General features: G+C 35.1%; 1 protein-coding gene and 1 non-coding gene across 4 annotated transcripts; one reads left to right on the top strand and one right to left on the bottom strand.

The window, feature by feature from the left end:
- The first annotated feature begins 7,041 nt into the window (after positions 1 to 7,041).
- LOC135150039 (small nucleolar RNA R71) lies at positions 7,042 to 7,148 on the top strand. Its single transcript, XR_010288393.1, has one exon. It is a non-coding gene; the product is annotated as a small nucleolar RNA R71 (small nucleolar RNA).
- Positions 7,149 to 11,001: 3,853 nt separating this feature from the next.
- On the bottom strand, positions 11,002 to 15,754 carry LOC108210676 (probable WRKY transcription factor 13). Of its 3 annotated transcripts, none has more exons than XM_064092774.1 (4): positions 15,602 to 15,754; positions 15,081 to 15,393; positions 14,566 to 14,844; positions 11,002 to 11,434 (listed from the first exon to the last, which is right to left on the bottom strand). In XM_064092774.1, the coding sequence occupies exons 2-4, from the start codon at positions 15,380 to 15,382 to the stop codon at positions 11,362 to 11,364; spliced, it is 654 nt and encodes a 217-aa protein (XP_063948844.1). In that variant the 5' UTR covers positions 15,383 to 15,393; positions 15,602 to 15,754; the 3' UTR covers positions 11,002 to 11,361. The 3 variants fall into 3 exon arrangements, with proteins under 3 accessions (XP_063948844.1, XP_017237549.1, XP_063948846.1); XM_017382060.2 differs by having other exon boundaries at positions 11,002 to 11,399; positions 15,602 to 15,753; XM_064092776.1 differs by lacking the exon at positions 11,002 to 11,434 and adding an exon at positions 11,441 to 13,254.
- Positions 15,755 to 17,569: the final 1,815 nt, after the last annotated feature.

Genomic DNA, 17,569 nt, shown 5'->3' with positions numbered 1-17,569 from the left:
TGATACATATCTCCTTTTCAAAATGAACATAATATCCTTTGTCACAAAACTGACTGACACTCAGGAGATTATGTTGAAGTCCTTCAACTATAGCAATATCTTCTATGATGATCCAATTTTGTACTTGTCATATCCCATAGTACGACCTTTGCTATTATCAGCAAAACTGACTGTTGGGCCAGCTCCTTCTCTTATGTCTTCCAGCAGGGATCTATTACCAGTCATGTGCATTGACGCTCCACTGTCAAGCACCCAAGTAACTCGAACAACTCCACTGGCACCCTGCAAAAGACAACTTGATTAAACCTTCTTTGGGACCCACACTTGATTGGGTCCAGCAAACTTAAAGAATTGATTTCTATCAGGTAATACAACAGAGCCTCTTGGACTGATACTTGGCTCACTCTTGACTGAACTTACTTCCTTAACAACAACCTTATAAACCTTGGTTTTAGGCTTTGGAACATAAGTCTCCTTCCTAACACGAGGAGGACTAGCAGTCTTTGATCTAGCATGCTTATTGTTTGTGTGTTGTCTAGGTGATGTGTTTTCATTTTTAGCATGCAAATTTCTAAAATAAGCAGACATTGTATTGAAAGCACAAAGCATACAGTTATCAACACCACAAGATTTATGACATGCATCAAAAACAGGAGCAACAGGCATATCAGTCACAGTAGTACGAACACCAATAGATTCTACTCTAATATTGTTAACAGATTTAAAGTTCTCAGTAGAATGACATCTATTATCTCTGTTCTTACTGTTCACAAAATTATTAGGCTTGTTGAATTTAGTACTCTCAGAGTTGACACCTAAACCAGCTTTAGGCAATCTAACATTGCCTTTCACTTTGATTGGTTTCAGTGATGTCAGGATCTCATCTCTCTTACCATTACTCTCTTTCATTTTAATGTCTTCCTGTTTGAGTTCATATCTGATGACAACAGGAGTTTCTAATAGAGGTTCAGCTTCTGAGGATTTAAATAGGGGTTGAGGGGAATCTTTCAAAACAAAAGGAATTCCTCTCTCCTCAGCACTCTTCTTAAAGGGAGTAATGTTACTAGCCTTACCTACAGATTTGTTATAGTCAAAACCTATTCCAACAGTTCTCTTGATCTCTTGTTTATCATTAAGTTCTTTGACTATAGTGGAGGCATCCTTAAAGGCTTTACATTTCACTTTCTCTTCGTCTAGCTGAAGTCTTAAAGCAATCTCACCTTTCTCTAGAACTCTGACTTTAGCAACTTGTAATCCTAAATCCATAGTCAGTTGTTCAATTTTAGGTTTTAATACGTTCATCTCATTCATTTTATAAGCATGAATATCTAAGACTAGTGTATCAATTTTAAGATTGGCAGCTTTCAACTTTTTAATAGCATCATCTCTTTCAAGTCCTAATTGCATAAAAAGTTTAGGGCATGTAGGATCTACCTGAAAGCTTCCAGCAGGAGGAGGTGAAGATGATCCAGCATTAGCCATAAGAGCAACATTCCCAATCTGCTCTTCTTCATCACTATCTGTATCATCCCAGCTTTTCCCTTCTGCCAGATATGATTTGCTCTTGAAGCTTTGACCTCCAGAAGTACCCTGATGCTTTCTTACTAGTGCATCATACTTCTGCTTCAGCTCATCGTACGAATCTTTTCTCTTTCCTTGAACCTTGGGCTGTTTGCATTCAGTCGCAAAGTGTCCAGGTTCACCACAGTTGAAGCATTTGAACTTGCTTCTATCCACCATCCCAGTCTTGTATCCTCCTTTGCTTGTAGAAGATGAGTAACCTCCTTTTTGAAACCTGTTGACAGTAGGTTTGTACTTGTAGGAGGGGTTCTTCCTGAATCTCATGTTTCCAAACTTCTTGGCAAATAGTGATAGAGATTGATCTTCTAACTGTTCAAGTTCTTCCATTGTATAGAACTCTTCGCCACCACTGGAAGAAGCAGTCTGACCCATCTCAGGTACAACAAATTCCTGAGTAGTCTTAGAAGGAACAACAACATCCTTCTTTTCTTCCGGTACAGGTGACTCAACAACTAGAGCTCTTGAATGGTTCTGTGTTTTACCCCAGCCATATCTCTGCTTACTTTGAACTTGCTCAAGTTCAAAAGTTTTCAACACTCCGTAGAGTCTCTCCAGAGATATCTCATTCAGATCTCTGCTTTCCCTGATGGCAGTGATTCTGTGTTCCAGATGTTCAGGAAGTGTTAAGAGAAATTTCATGTTGACTTCTTTCTTGTCGTAGTATTTCCCATTTAAATTTAGATTATTAAACAGATTATTAAGTCTGATAAACACTTCTGAAATCCCTTCTCCGGGATTGGAACCAAACTGTTCATACTGAGCCATCAGTATCTCTTTCTTGTTTTCTCTGACTTCATCTGAGCCTTCATTGATAATCTCTAACGTATCCCAGATTTGCTTGGCGTTCGTACAATTAACAACAGCATTGTACATTACTGGATCTAGAGATTCTACCAAAATCAGTTGAAGAGCGTCATCTAAGTTCATCTGTTCACCCTCTTCATCTGTGTACCCATGAAGTTCTTTCGGAATGGTCTGATGAGGTATTAACACACCTTCTTCTTCGTGTGCTAATATGACTTTCATCGGAATAGAAACACCTTTGTTTAATATCCCGATATATTTTCTGTTGGCTGTGCGGAGGAATAATAACATGTGCCTCTTCCATAGGCTAAAGTGTTCCTTGCTGAACGGTGGGATTTTGAAGCTACTGATCTTTTGTGTACTCATGTTTAAGGATTTGAAGTGAATAGTGTTTGCATGAGATTTGGATTTTTGAAAGAAAAATATTTTAAATCAGAATTAATTTTTGGAATAAAATTAATTCGAATAAAAAATATTTGGACGTTACAGAGTGTGTATAGGATCTGATACGGAAAATGGTATCAACCGCTCTGATGCCAATTGTTAGGTCCAGATACGATTGTAGAAGGGGGGTTGAATACAATCGTCACAAAAAAATCGCGGCGGAATAATCTGATTGGAGTTTAACTTGTTAATCAGATTTAAATTAATTAATATAACAATTTTTAAGTCCTTATATAATTAATATGGTTCGTTTTAATGTCCACTAGATCGTAGAATAAATTTGACAGGAAGTATTCTAACTTAGTGGAATAAAACAACCGAGTGATCAAAGCACAGAAAACTGTGGATATAACAATAGCAAGTTACAAGCAACTTGAAAGTTTACAAGGCAATGAACATTTACAAATGAAGAAGTGAAGGCCTATTTATAGGCAAACCACTTGAACTAGTATGACAAAGGTAGGCATGACAATCCTACAAAGTGCTATGACAATCACACAAAGTGCTATGACAATTACATGGATCAGTATGACAATCTAAGCTATTGTCATGCTACAAATGGATCGGTATGACAATCAGAAGCATTGTCATACCATACAAATTTCGGTATGACAAACTGATATGACAATGAACCTTGGAGCCTAAGTGTTGAGGCGGTATGACAATCTCTAGGATTGTCATACCAATCGAATTCGGTATGACAATCAAGGAGATTGTCATGCCTTCTTCAAACGGTATGACAAACTAAGTCTATGTCATGCCTTACTCCATCAGTATGACAAACAAAGTGTTTGTCATGCCATCTGTGATAAGCTTTCAACTGAGTGCGGTATGACAATCTGTATGATTGTCATACCGTGCTCAAAAACAATATAAATGTTAATTTCTTTTACATAATTAATCCAGTAATTATTCACTTAATCATATTAATTATGTAAATTCATAAATTAAATTAATTCAAGTGTGAATCAATTTAATAAATAAATTACATGACTTATATAATTATTTTGAGATGTGAATAAATTAAAAGAATAATTATATTGAGCACTTCTTCAGCGGCAGATCTTCTGACTTCCTTTAAAAGATCTGATTCTTTGTCTTGATTGAACGACCACCTATTGTTGATGTAGAATATTTAATCTGAGTAGCTGACACACAAATGTACTGTCTGATTCATCTGTATCTAGCTGAATCAAATATTCTTTATCAAATAAACATTTGAGAAGTGGCTTGTTCGTCGAGTCTTTGTCTTCGTAGTTCTTCTTCATAAGTCGAAATAGTTTGGAATCTTCTGAATAAATAAAGTATTAAAACCTTATACCTTCTGGACTTCTGGACGTGCTACAAAATATTATTTGTATACTGAGGCTTGAACATATTAATGAACTTCTTTCAGTGGTGTGCAGCAGCATCCTGAAATTCTTCAGACATATGATTTTAATAAATCACTTGACGTTCTTCGTACGGATTCCTTCAGTAGAGCTTGCTAATTTACTTTCTTTCTTATCAGAGTTGAGTTAATGCTCTTAAATACAAATAGGCTAAACATGTGTCTTTCAATGAGTTTGATGTAATGATTGATAAAATGATTATTTAGCCATTGATACTTCTTGGCTAGCGATTGATCTTCACTTCACTTGGATAGATTACATGACTTCAAAAATTTACAATTATGTCACCCTATCTACTCATCCATTAATAGATCAACTGCTAATCTAAAAGTAAGTATTATTAATCTATCAATCGCTAAGATGCTCCAGCTTTGTTACAGCACCACATCAGCCGTTGATGGGTGAATTTGATCAATTGTTACTGCCTTAGCATGCTAGCCATTGATCAGCTACGTTTAATTTTATTCTAAGTAAGAATAAAATAGCTTTGTATCATCAAACATCACATATTCCTAACAATCTCTCCCTATTTATATCTGTAAGAGTTTTAGATATAAATATGAAGTGCTTGATGATAACAAAACACTAAGTAAAATAAATGATTTGAATTGAAAAAGAAAGTTAAAGTACAAAAAGATAGGAAATATTACAATTAGAATTGTTTTGCTCCTCTAGACTGAGCAGATTTAATTTCATATTCCTCATGACTATTTCCTCCTTTGCTTAGCTAACTTTTTGTTGATTTCCCTTTCCATGTCTTCAATGAATTTGGCTTCTTCTATGATCTTGTTATCAAGCTTCTTCTGCATTGCCCTTAAGGTGTCATTGTCTGCATTTTTAGCATGATCCCTTAATCTGAAGAATCTCTTAATGCCTTGATCATCTCTAAAAGTCATTAGCCTTGAGGGATGATTGAAGATGGAACTTCCAGTGTTAGGAAGAGACAACCTTAGAGGTAGATCAGAAGATTCATTCCATTGCTTTCTGATGTCTTCAATTTTCTTGAGAATTTCACTTCTGATCCCTTGAGAGAATGAGTTCTTGTTGTTTAGCTTCACATACACAGTCCTCAGAATATGGTAGTCTCGATCTAGAATTCTTTGCAGTGGCCATGGGATTCTTGATCCAGAGGAATAGTGAAACTCTAACCTCTTTGATATCTTTTGGTCTTTGTCAAGGCCTTTACATATAACAATTCATCTAGGTACAACTCAATTGGAGGTTGTTCACTAATATGAAAAGCATATGCATATGTTGACTTAGGGACCTTGACAATCTCTGGTACAGGAGGAATCACTACTTCTCTAGTTGGAGACTTGACTTGAACTGGACCAACTGGATCAAACCTCTTTGGATTTCCACTCTTCTTTTTGATATTCTCAAGCATATGCTTTATCCTCCTACCAGACTTACTTTTCCATGGCCTTAGAGAATCAACCAGTTCATCTTCTTTGGTAATAGAAATCTTTGGAAAAATCAAGTTTGATAAATCAAGATCTACAAGCTCTGCTTTGATTTCTTCAATATTGAATAGATTTTCAATTGGAACAATAGAGGCACGAGGAGGTGGATTTTGACTTTGAGCATTCTGAGCTTCATCATCTTGATTCTCAACAGTCAAGTTAGTCTTTATATGTTTCACACCAGCTCTCACTTTCTTTGGAGTCTTTTTCTTCTTCTTCTCCAAATTCTTCTTTGCCTCATCAAGAATTTGTTGCTGAATAGCAATGTTAGACTCATCACCAATGGAACAAAAAAGTTCTTCATCAAGTTCATCTTGAATTTGGCAGCAAATCTTTCAAGTTCAGCATCATCAATCATGGAGGGTCCTTTCAGCCTTTCTTCTTCTTCTTTCGCCTTAGAATACAAGGGGTGTCCAGGTGGAACGCAGATAGTTTCATTGTTCCTTGTAATTTTAACAAATTCAAACCTCCATGTTGTATCTTGAGTTAACTTTCCAATGACCAGCTTTGGCTTAATTGGCTTTCCTTCTGCAAAATCTCTCTTTCCTTGCTCAGCCCTTTCTTTCTCAGCCTTCTCTCTTTCAATCTTCTCCTTCTCATCGTCTTCCCACTTCTTGCAAAATTTACCCATATGAATGGCAAGACCAAGCAGTTTGTACTTATCAGATTTTGGCATTGGAAAGTCTTCTACATACTTATTATTGCCATGTGGCTTCACTGGAGATAGAGGATCAACAAGGCATGGCTTGAACTCATTTACTAAAGATGGCTCACCTTGACACTTAATACTTTTCACCTGAATAAATTTTGCCTTTTTCCTTGGTGGCATCTTCTTTTTCACAACTGCAGGGATGTTTGAAATTAGGAACAGAGCAAGTTGCTCTTGTGGTTGTTGCATCATATTCTAATTATTGCTCCAGCTGAAATTCGGATGATTCCGATTATTAGGATGATAAGTAGCAAGAGCTGGTTGTTGTGACCTCTGAAAATTGCTCACAAACTGAGCTGATTCACTAGATATGGCACACTGATTCGTAGAATGTGTACCTGCACAAAGCTCACAAACAGTAGGTGGCTGATAAACTCCCAAGTTAGCTAGAGAATCCACCTTCATAGTCATAGCTTTAAGCTGATCAACTATAGTTGTAGTAGCATCCACATCCAGAACTCCTGCTACCTTGCCTTGCTGTAGACGCTGAGTTGGGTTCTGATATTCATACGCAGCCATCATCTCAATCAACTCATAAGCTTCATCATAGCTTTTAGCCCATAAGGCTCCACCTGATGCTGCATCTAGCATTGGTCTGGACTGGGCTCCCAACCCATTGTAGAAACAATTGATAACAATCTAATTAGGCATTCCATAGTGAGGAAACTTCCTAAGCATCTCCTTGTAACGCTCCCAAGCTTCACATAAAGATTCACATGACTGCTAAGAAAATTGAGTAAGAGCATTCCTGATTGCAGCTGTTTTGGCCATAGGGAAAAATTTAGTGAGAAATTTCTAAGCCAGATCCTCCCATGTTGTAATAGAACCTGCTGGTAGAGAATGTAACCAACTCTTAGCTTTATCCCTCAGAGAGAATGGGAAAAGCCTCAATTTCACAGCATCTTCAGAAACACCATTGAACTTGAAAGTATCACAAATCTCGATGAAATCCCTAATATGCATATTAGGATCTTCCGTTGGAGCATCCCCAACCTGAACTAAGTTCTGAACCATTTGAATCGTACCCGGCTTGATTTCTAACGTATTCGCCGCGATGGCTGGCCTGACAATGCTAGATTGGATGTCATTGATTTTCGGTTGAGAGAAGTCCTTCAATGCCTTAGTTTCCGTGACTGGTTCCCCCATTGTAATACTCACTGTCGTTTCTATTTTTTTCCAATGCTTCCTTATGAGTTTGAGAACGTGTACGCATACACGTCGCTCAAGCACCTGAAACACACACAAACAAGATAAAATAGTGAGAAAAAAATCTGATTCATTGAACTTTAATGACCATTGATGACAAGCACATAAAATAAAATATAACACCAAGTCCCCGGCAGCGGCACCAAAAACTTGTTCGCACAAAATCACGCATGCGTACGCGGTCACAAGTAATATATAATCAAATTAAGTTCGTTCCTACAGAGACTGTTTTAATCAAGAATTATGCACTTATGCAACAATGTATGATTATTATTCACTGCTAAGACAAGTATCAAATTGGAGGTTGTTTATCTAACTTAACTAAATAGAATCAAATCGCTGAACTCAAAATTATTAATTAACTATGGGATTAAACTTCAAATTACTAATGAGAAATAAAATATGGGATCCTAACTTCATTAACTACTTTATTCAGAGCTATGCCTTTATTCATTATATGTGATGGTTGATAACTAATCAGATAACACGAAACTGATACACGCTATCTTTCGATATACGTGTACCCTACTCCTCCACATCCACAATTCAGATAGAAATTGAGCAGACACCGATTATGCTTAGACCCTATATGTCTATAAGATTTGAAAACATAACGATTTACGAACAAGTTATCAATTGAGATTACATAGGGCAGCGTAAGATGGTTAAAATTACACCACGAATCATGTATGTCGAGTACATGAACCTATGCTCGCATGGCAAGTTCTAAATCCCTATATCCACTTTCGCATTCAATAGAGATTAACAAACAACTTAGATGTTAGCTACACGTTCAAGAAGAATAAGCACAACCACACGAGGAAATCAATTGTTCATCACATATATAGTTAAGGCAAATCAACTACTGAAATCCATAGATAAATCCACTAGAATCTCATGACAACGATTAGTTCATAATCGAACGACTTGTCGTCATGGGTTCGAATGTAAACATGATAGGAATATGTCTAAACCAATACAAAAGAAACGAGATCAAAGTTTAGAACACAAATTCGAAAACAAGCATCCAAAAGTATCGCCTAATTAAAAAAAGACAAAGAAAACTATGTAGATCTAGGTCTTCTCCCTTGTAGTCATCATGCTCTCCGAACTTGTTAGGGCCTTTCCTTCTGAGAATATTTTATATTTAAGTACCCTAGTTGGCCGGGTCAACAACTAATCCAAACGGGCTTCGAAAAAGGATTTTCCCATCAGCGGGAGAGCGCGGGCGCGCTCCCCTGGAGCGCGGGCGCACTCCAAGGGCAGGCGCTGGGGCGCTCCCAGGGCTCCCCCAAGGCACGGGCGCGCTGCCTCCTGGCCTGGCGTCGCCTGCGTATTTTTCTTCGCTTCTTGCTTGTTTTCTCACCTTCCAACCACGGTTTATGCCTAGAAACTTCCATTCTTCCTCCATCTAGAGGCTCTACGCACATCAACACAAAAACACATCAAACATACCAAATACTTGAGGCCAAATCATCAATTTAAGTCAAAAGGAAGGCTTCCAAGTGGATATAAAATCCTTTTGATATGTAGGCATTCCGACTCAGGAGAGCAGTCATAAAGCACGAAACTCACCCCTTGTTTTTTAATCCATAACAAAATCCTTTTTTTTGTTTTATTTTTTAAAAGGCTAAAGAAGCCAACCCCATTCTTAGTTATTAAGTTAATATAATAATCTTGTCCCCCACTTTCATCCACTTTTTAATTGGACCTGATAATTTTATACATGACACGAGCACAAGACACATACACAACATGAAAAATTAGTGTTTGAATATTTGTTTTAATACGGGATCACAAAAATACAGGGTTAATTTAGAATTGGCTATGAATTTTCCCTTTTTATAGACGAAAGTACACGATATAAATATATTTATAAATAAAAAGTATATTTCTTTATAAAAATATATATTTTCATATATATAAGATATATACTTCTACGGAGTTGTACTCCAAATATAAAGATTCAATATATATTTAATTTGGGTCGCGCTTAAGAGAAAACTCATTATTGTAATAGAACTTTAGAATCACTAAAGTTCCGCTGCAGAACCCTAAATTTTAAATAGAATTTTGGAATCTAAATCTGAATACATATTTTTTGCATCATTCTATGCGTTCAAAAATAGTTTTAAAATATAATACATAAACATAACACTTGTTGCATGTGCAATCCTGCTGTAGAACCCTAATTAATGGCAGAGAGTTCTAAGAGTTCTTAGACTAAGGGTATAAAAACGAAATATTAAAATATAGTTTCATTAAAATTAATTATTAAACTTTTATTAAATGTACATGAAGCACGTTTCAGAACGGATAATGGTTTGAAATTAGGTACATAAACCATAAACTGGTCGGATATGATTTTTACTTTGAAGTACACGACATGAAAATATATCACACGGTACGATTGACATGTCTATTTCTAAGCTATCAATTAAATATTATTCTATTTTTTTTATTTTACTCATTTTTCTTATCTTTTCACGCTAATTGATATATATATGGGGCATTGTTCAAAACAGAACACCCTTAAAAAAAGAACAAAGAAGATGAATCGAACATAGAATCTCATATAAAATTTGAATTAAATTCTAACTTTAAGCTAATTAACCATTTATTATGAATAATAATAGTATCTAGCATGTTTAACAACAATTATGGATTAAAAATAACATGATTCTATGTGATATTAATCATGTAAAGAATATATACATGATTCTATTCTGGATTCTATTTTGGATTCTGTTCTGGATTCTATAATATTTCATATTAATAATTTGGATAGATTTGGATGTTAGATTTCATATATTAAGTTTAGTTAGTGCTTAACTATGTAATTATAATCATAACAAATCATTTTTTATGAAAGAAAAAGTGTTATGATAGTGTTCTGTGGTGTTCTTTTTTTAAAGTGTTCTGTGTGGAGTGCAACCCTATATATATATATATATATATATATATATATATATATATATATATATATATATATATATATATTAAATTAATTTTGATTGAAAAGTGTATTATAAAATATTAAAATAATATTAATCTTAAAAATCTAAATTTCTTCCTTCCCCTGCTCGGGACGAGGGAGCAAAGAAATCCTCTTTCAAGAACCGGTTCTGGACTGGGGGTTTGGGAGGGGGATATCACTCCCAAGCCTCGAAGTTACGGTATCCCCGTCCCTCCTCTTTTTTACTCTTGCTTGAATAACATGTCTATTTTTAAAAAGAATTCCAGTCGCCTCGTCTGCATGCATGGAAATGTGCAATTATCATTTCTACTTGTCATTTTTCTATATACTAATAATACCTTGAAAGAATACGAGATCCGCAGTATAATGCATCACTGCACGTACGTAATGATTCTAAAGCTTCAAAATTATTAGCAACCGGCAGACTGCAAACAAACGTAAAACTAAGAAAACAAGGATAGTAGCTAGGGAATAAATGTTACAAGCACAAAGTTCCTTGATATATGTTTTGTAGGTTTGTTGAATTCCCAGCATTTTAAAATAAGACAAAGAATCATCACATAGGTGCTACAATTACATTATTATTCACTGCCTACAACATTACATATGTGACCACATTATAAAACATGAATGCATGCAAATGACTCACGTACAATCACCAGAAGAAATTGTTGAGTTGAGAAGATGATGAATCATCTTCATCTTGCGATGGAGTATGAACGTGTCTCCCTTCGTACGTTGTTATCACCATTCTTGGATCCTCTGCTAATCGCTCTACGCGTTTCTTCACCCGACAATTGTCCTGCGTGCAACGATAGTAGCTCCTGCTTCCATGCCAAATCCCACACAAAAATTATGGCTAAAACAACTCCAGAAAAAAATATATATATTATTGCTAAAGAAATTCATTGCACAAAATTATATACATATTGTTACAACTTGATGATACTGCAAATGAGTGTGGACTAGATTTGATTAGTTTGGCTCCTAGTTGGTGAAGTTATCTTGGTTTCATAATTATTATGTCACAGAAGTACAGATAATAGATTGCATTGAGTAATGATTTGCTGCACAACTTTCATACACTATAACCACTAATGGTGTGAGTGTGGATGCACTTGAACCAGTTAAAACGAATCATCAATCCATCATCAAATGTAAAAAAAAGTTTTGAATGATGACAAAGGCTTTGAGTGCACCACCATATTTTACCGACTCATCGGTTACAATTGTATCGGGCAAGGCGGCAATGCATATATATACAAGGACAAAACTAAGAGCCTAACCTAAATAAATATGTTATTACAATATTTCTAGCCTCGTCTAGCTAGATTCCAAAATTAAACTAACAAAAAATAAATTTTAGCTTCGATGTTTTGTGAGTAATAATTACACTATTGTGTATATGTATACACATGTTACGTTGCAAGTGAGAGTATGCATAATGTAGCATAATGTCGTGATGTAGCCAAACCAAGAAAGGAGGATTAGAGCATCTCATATCCTATCAGCTAAATTGGTTAGCTAAAATATTATATAATATAATTAGCTATATTATAAATAATAAAAAAGTGATTTTGCTCCTACACTGTTAACTATAATTGTTAGTTATATATCAAAAATAATATCTTAATAATATAATTAATGGAGGGAGATGAATCAGACATGTAATAAATGTAAATTATTAATACAAAACTGGAGGGAGATGAAATAGACATTTATAAATAATGGGAATGAATAATGCTTAACAAACATATAAGTCTAAGTGAGGTTAACTAAAATTTTATTGCCTATTGAGTGGGTTCGGAGAAGGGAATTATGTATATTGGTTAGTTACATGAAATGTTAATCAGGATTTAGTTAACCGGTTTGTATGGGCATCATGCTTCAGAAATTAATTTAGAATCAGCAGAAGTGAAAAAAAGTTCTGGACAACTGTCATAAATAAATCTGTTTACATATCTATATACCTATGTATCTTTGATCAATGATCACTCAAAATGTGCGTTTGTGGTGGGGGGTGTTTTTCTGAATAAGTTTCTTCTGTCCAAAACAGTCTTGTCACCAGATGAGCAGAAAATATAGGACTTGACTGGGTTAACTAGAAAGCCCTACAACGTGGGTGTTTGGCACGGGTTTATAAGTCCAGCTTCTGAATTATAAGTTAGAAGCATTTATTTATACCGTTTGTGTAAGAAGTCAAGAAGTACTTAAAAAAAGCTACGATTACTAGCTTTTGTCTCACGGCTTCTATCCCAAACACTTTTATCACTTATAAGTTTTAACTTGCTTCTAACTTCTACTTCACTTTTTTACTTTAAGCAATAAGCACTTATTTTAAGCTCACCCAAACGACTCCGATATATATATTTGCACAGATTTGAAGAAAAAAATATACTACCAGAAAAGAATACCAAAAAAAATAAATAAGTGCAGTAATATTACTTCGCATGGGAAATCTCACTTACACTTGCATTAATTCAACGAATCTGAAGAAAAGTATATGGTACATGCACATATATTGTAGTACGATTTTAGAAAAGTAGGACAAAAACGATGAAATTATGATCATAACATTGCAAACTGGCAATTGCTGGATGTCATTATGTTCAGAAATGACCTTTAAACAGAGTGAATTCTTTTGAGGTAAAACTTTTCACTTGGAGATTGAGACTATACCTGGCTTTTAAAACAACAATAGAGTTAAAAATCTAGTAATAATTAATAATTATGAAACAATAAAAGTTTGATTTGCCTTTTCAACCTAAAAAGCTAAAACTTTCTAAAAGTCTTCCCCATTGGGGATCTTCATGTCAATAACATGATGCAAGAACCGTTATCAATTTTCATAGAATCTATAATCCAATTATATACCATGTTAATTAGCAAAATATATTTTTTTTGCCAAACATATTTTGAGTATATAATTACTCCGACCCGAATAGATTGATGATTATTAATATTCTTCTAAAATAATTTAAATACATGTACTAATAAATCTTCACCAATGTGATTTTAAACTCTTAAACCCAAACTCGAACCGACCCGAATTAAGATGATCCGGGTTCAGTGAGCAAGGTGTACTGATCCCCATCTAGTACAACTTAAAAAGATGGCGCGCGCATGGCTTATTTACTGACAAACTTGTGACAAGAAAATCATTCTTTTTTATGAGTGAATCAAAGTTCACAAACATGACAAACAACAAAAACATCTTGTACTGCTGAAAGGTTTGCAATATTTTAAATTCCTGTGCTCATCATCATCATTGCACAAAACCCTACCCCTTTAGGGCAATCAAGGCCCACTCCTTATATCTTTTGCAGCTTGCTAGATTAGTTAAAACATTGATTTGCATGCATACTCCAGTACTCACTAGATTTTTTATGATGAAATGTAAATTTAAACATGATTTCTCAGAACCAAATGGTACTATTAATTATCAGGCACATCATTGATCATAGTAAATTTGCAATGATTAGTTGTTCAAATGACATATGCGCCCAAGAAAATCACCCCTTAACTAATCATTTAAGTAAGCTTGTAGGGATTAATGATTAACATGGAGAGAGATTAAAGATTTACAGACATGCACAGAGACAGACACCATTTTGGGAAGGGAGAAATCTTACCAATTTACACAAAAAAAACGACGTCGTTTTAAGGGGCTGACGCACAGATATTTTTATTTAAATTGATTTTTAATTATTTTTCCGGGGAACACAAAACCGACCACAGGGAACGGTCGGTTATAACAGTGCCATGTCATACATAAAACCGACCACAGGGAACGGTCGGTTTTATTTGTTGCCACGTCACCCAGGTCGACGTCGTTTTGTGATTTCGACGGGTTAAAACCGACCACGCGACCGTCGGTCGGTTTTATATGCGGCGGTCGGTTTTGTGCGGTCGGTTTTGACCTGTTTTCTTGTAGTGTAGTAGACACACAAGAAAGAGAGTGAATGAAGAAAGAAGAAGAGAAGAATGTACCTGGGATGCTGTGTGTTTTTAACAACTTTCTGGCCATACTTTCTCCATTTGTAACCATCATCAAGAACATCCACATCACTAAGAGTCTTGAAGCAAAACCTAGGCTCTCTAACCTTCCTTCTTGCTGCTTTTATCTTCTTCATCTTTATTGCTGAGATCCCTAGAGTGCTATTGTTGTTGTGATGACTATGGTTATCTATCTCCCCACCATTTATGTTAGTCCTACTTCTCTTGCCATTGCTGCTGCTTATTATGCAATCATTCTCTTCCCCCCATGCCCTGTAAAAGATTCAATACAAAAAGCATATAACTATATATTATGTGATGATATATACATGTATGCAGTGAGGGAAGAAAATTTCAACTAATTTTGAGGTAAATAATAGTAGGGAAAATACTTTTCCAGTCTCTGACTGACTATCAAAAATTAACGTACAAATTTTATTCCCGACTGTTTCAAAATCCTGATTCCACTAGCCTAAAGAAACTAGGAATGAAATGAAAATAAGGCTTACCAAAGATTTATGTGACTTGATCTTTGCAAGGAGAGAAGATGGTTGGTGGTATTCATATCAAAGTGATCTTGCTTGGGAGAATCTGATGGTGGTGGTGCAAGAGATGAGGAAGAAGGCACTGTAGTTGTTGTGAAGTTGCTGTGATTACTCCTTGGGCTCTGAATATTATTGTTGCATCCAAACGGAATCTGAGAAAGTGAGTTGGTAGTAAAACTCGGAGGATCATACATCAACCCTATATTTGATGATCCCATCTCTAAATGGCTATGCCGATCCTCATACAATCCTCCCTGGTTCAGCATCTTATAACTTTCTGAAGCAAAACAAGAAGAAACTATTATTGTAAGATCCGTCTCTGGCACGGGTTATAAGCAAGTATATTTCGATCAGGATAATATTTATGTTAATATAGAAGATCTAGGATAATATAATAGTTTACATATGGGGATATGAAGATAAAAGAAAGAAAAGGAAGAAACATGAAAGATAGGATAATAGAACAAGGCAAGCAAAATAGATACCCAAGAAAGCAGCCACTTTGTCTTGTTTTACACCAGTATTCTTGTTTGGTTTAGTTTTACTCGCACTAGAACATCATATACCAACTAAACTTGATGTTTAGTTTGTGTTGGTATTATTGTTTGGAAACAGTGAATGCAGCTTTTTTTTTTCCTTTTTACCTGCTGGAGACTTACTGGTGGAATTCGAAATGAAGTCAATGTTTCAAGGGTAAAATGATAAAGTGATTCGCACGTCAATGGCACTGGGTTTTCCTAATTCTTTTGCTGTTGGTTGAAACAGTAGTGTACAACATTCTTTCAGTGTTTCTAGTTGTATCATTCTTGAAACAACACAACCTCTATCAGTAAATTCAATTTTACTTTATTATATTATTGCTCGTTAAGATAAATGTGTCGTATAGTATTTGGAGATGTGTAACCAACTCAGCTTCACTGCATGCCTCTTTCATTTTGTTTAGGGTGCAATCAAGTTAATATAATCCCACTAATAATTACTCCCTTTCTCCTAATCATTTTTTTACATTTTTTCCCCGTGGTCTCATCCAATTTTTTAAATTTTAAAACTGATAAAAAATAATCAAATGAGTAAACAATTAGCGGGGAGGGAATATGATTTGTGAACTACTTGATGTATTGAGTGGATATGGATCCAAGGGTTAAAGCAAAACGGTGAGTACACAATTATGGGGCAGAAGATTTTTTAAAATCATTCATTCTCGCAAATTTTGAAGTTGGAATAGGAGAGTACAGTAGCTATACAGTGACATCCTACTATCCTGTCCGCTTAGTATATTAAAGAAATTAATGATTATCTGCAATCATCTACCTTTTTAAAAAAAACTACTACAATAAAATAAATAGTTAAAACATCAATAGATGATATAATGCATAAACAATTTAGAATAAATACCTTACAGTCTTACACTAATAAAAATATTTATAAATAATTATATCAACCGTTTATCAGAAACAAGAATGTATCATGTACACAGACACAGTAGCTATATAATCAGATGCAAAAAGGAAGGGGCCTGAGAGAGTACAGTAGGAATCATATCATCCCATTTGTCTAGGGTTTCTTTTGCAGGGAGTATAATTACTGTGATGTACTAGTATTTTCTCTAGGTTGTCTTTTGAGCACCTAAAAGATAGAGAAATATCAAGAGCAATGATGATGAATCTTGGGTGAAAATCTCTTGTCCCTGCCCTTTGACAGTGAAGGTATTCACATCATCATTTTAAGTTGAAGAAATAGGTCTTTATTTGACTTTTGACAGAAAATAAAGTTAATTACCTTTCCACTCATTCACTTTTCTTAATTCCTTCATAATATAAATCTCACTTTTCTCTACATCCCCCTCCTCCAAACCCCACCTCTACCCACCATTTTTCAAGTCCCAAACCAACCCATTCAGTTTATTATTATGATGATCTCTTCATTTGCACATATTAATAATATTTTCACATATTATTCTTCTTGTGGGTCTTTGGGTTATGTGATTGCTTAATAGGAGCCACTGATGAAGCCATTTTTCATTTGCAATTATACACTTATGTTATTATGCTTGGCCTTGTTTTAGTTTAATTACATAATTAGCTGGATGGGAACATCAACTTCAGGTGATTGGCTTGGAATCACAATTATAGGAAATTGAGCCCAACTCTCACATGCTTCTTCCACTCAGCTGTTTCAGAAACATTGGAGCTCTCACTGGATTACAACAACCATGTTTAGTTATGCAGTAGTAATATATTAGAATCTCATTAAAATTAAAATTACAAGTCAATCAAATAATATTTTATAGAGAACTTGACTGAATAATCGGGTGTTGGAAATTTGAATTCTTCGAAAGACTTGACTGAGAATCGGATGTTGAAAAATACTCCCTCCGTCCCCTGTATACATTGGGGGACGATTTCGCGGCACGAACTTTAATACTCTCGTAAAATATAGCTCTATAACTTATT

Source organism: Daucus carota, chromosome 1 (assembly GCF_001625215.2).
Source record: "Daucus carota subsp. sativus chromosome 1, DH1 v3.0, whole genome shotgun sequence".
NCBI classification, from domain to species: Eukaryota; Viridiplantae; Streptophyta; class Magnoliopsida; order Apiales; family Apiaceae; genus Daucus; species Daucus carota.
The sequence above is the reverse complement of the archived record's forward strand: the minus strand, read 5'-3'. Positions and strand labels throughout refer to the sequence as shown.

Bases quoted from the DNA above. Each gene is read 5' to 3' on its own strand.
- LOC108210676 (XM_017382060.2), bottom strand. From the start codon at position 15,382: ATGCTGAACCAGGGAGGATTGTATGAGGATCGGCATAGCCATTTAGAG. The intron at 14,845-15,080 runs GTAAGCCTTATT...AATCTTTTACAG, and splicing joins TCAAGTCACATAAATCTTTG to GGCATGGGGGGAAGAGAATG. The intron at 11,400-14,565 runs GTACATTCTTCT...GCATGGAAGCAG, and splicing joins AAAAACACACAGCATCCCAG to GAGCTACTATCGTTGCACGC.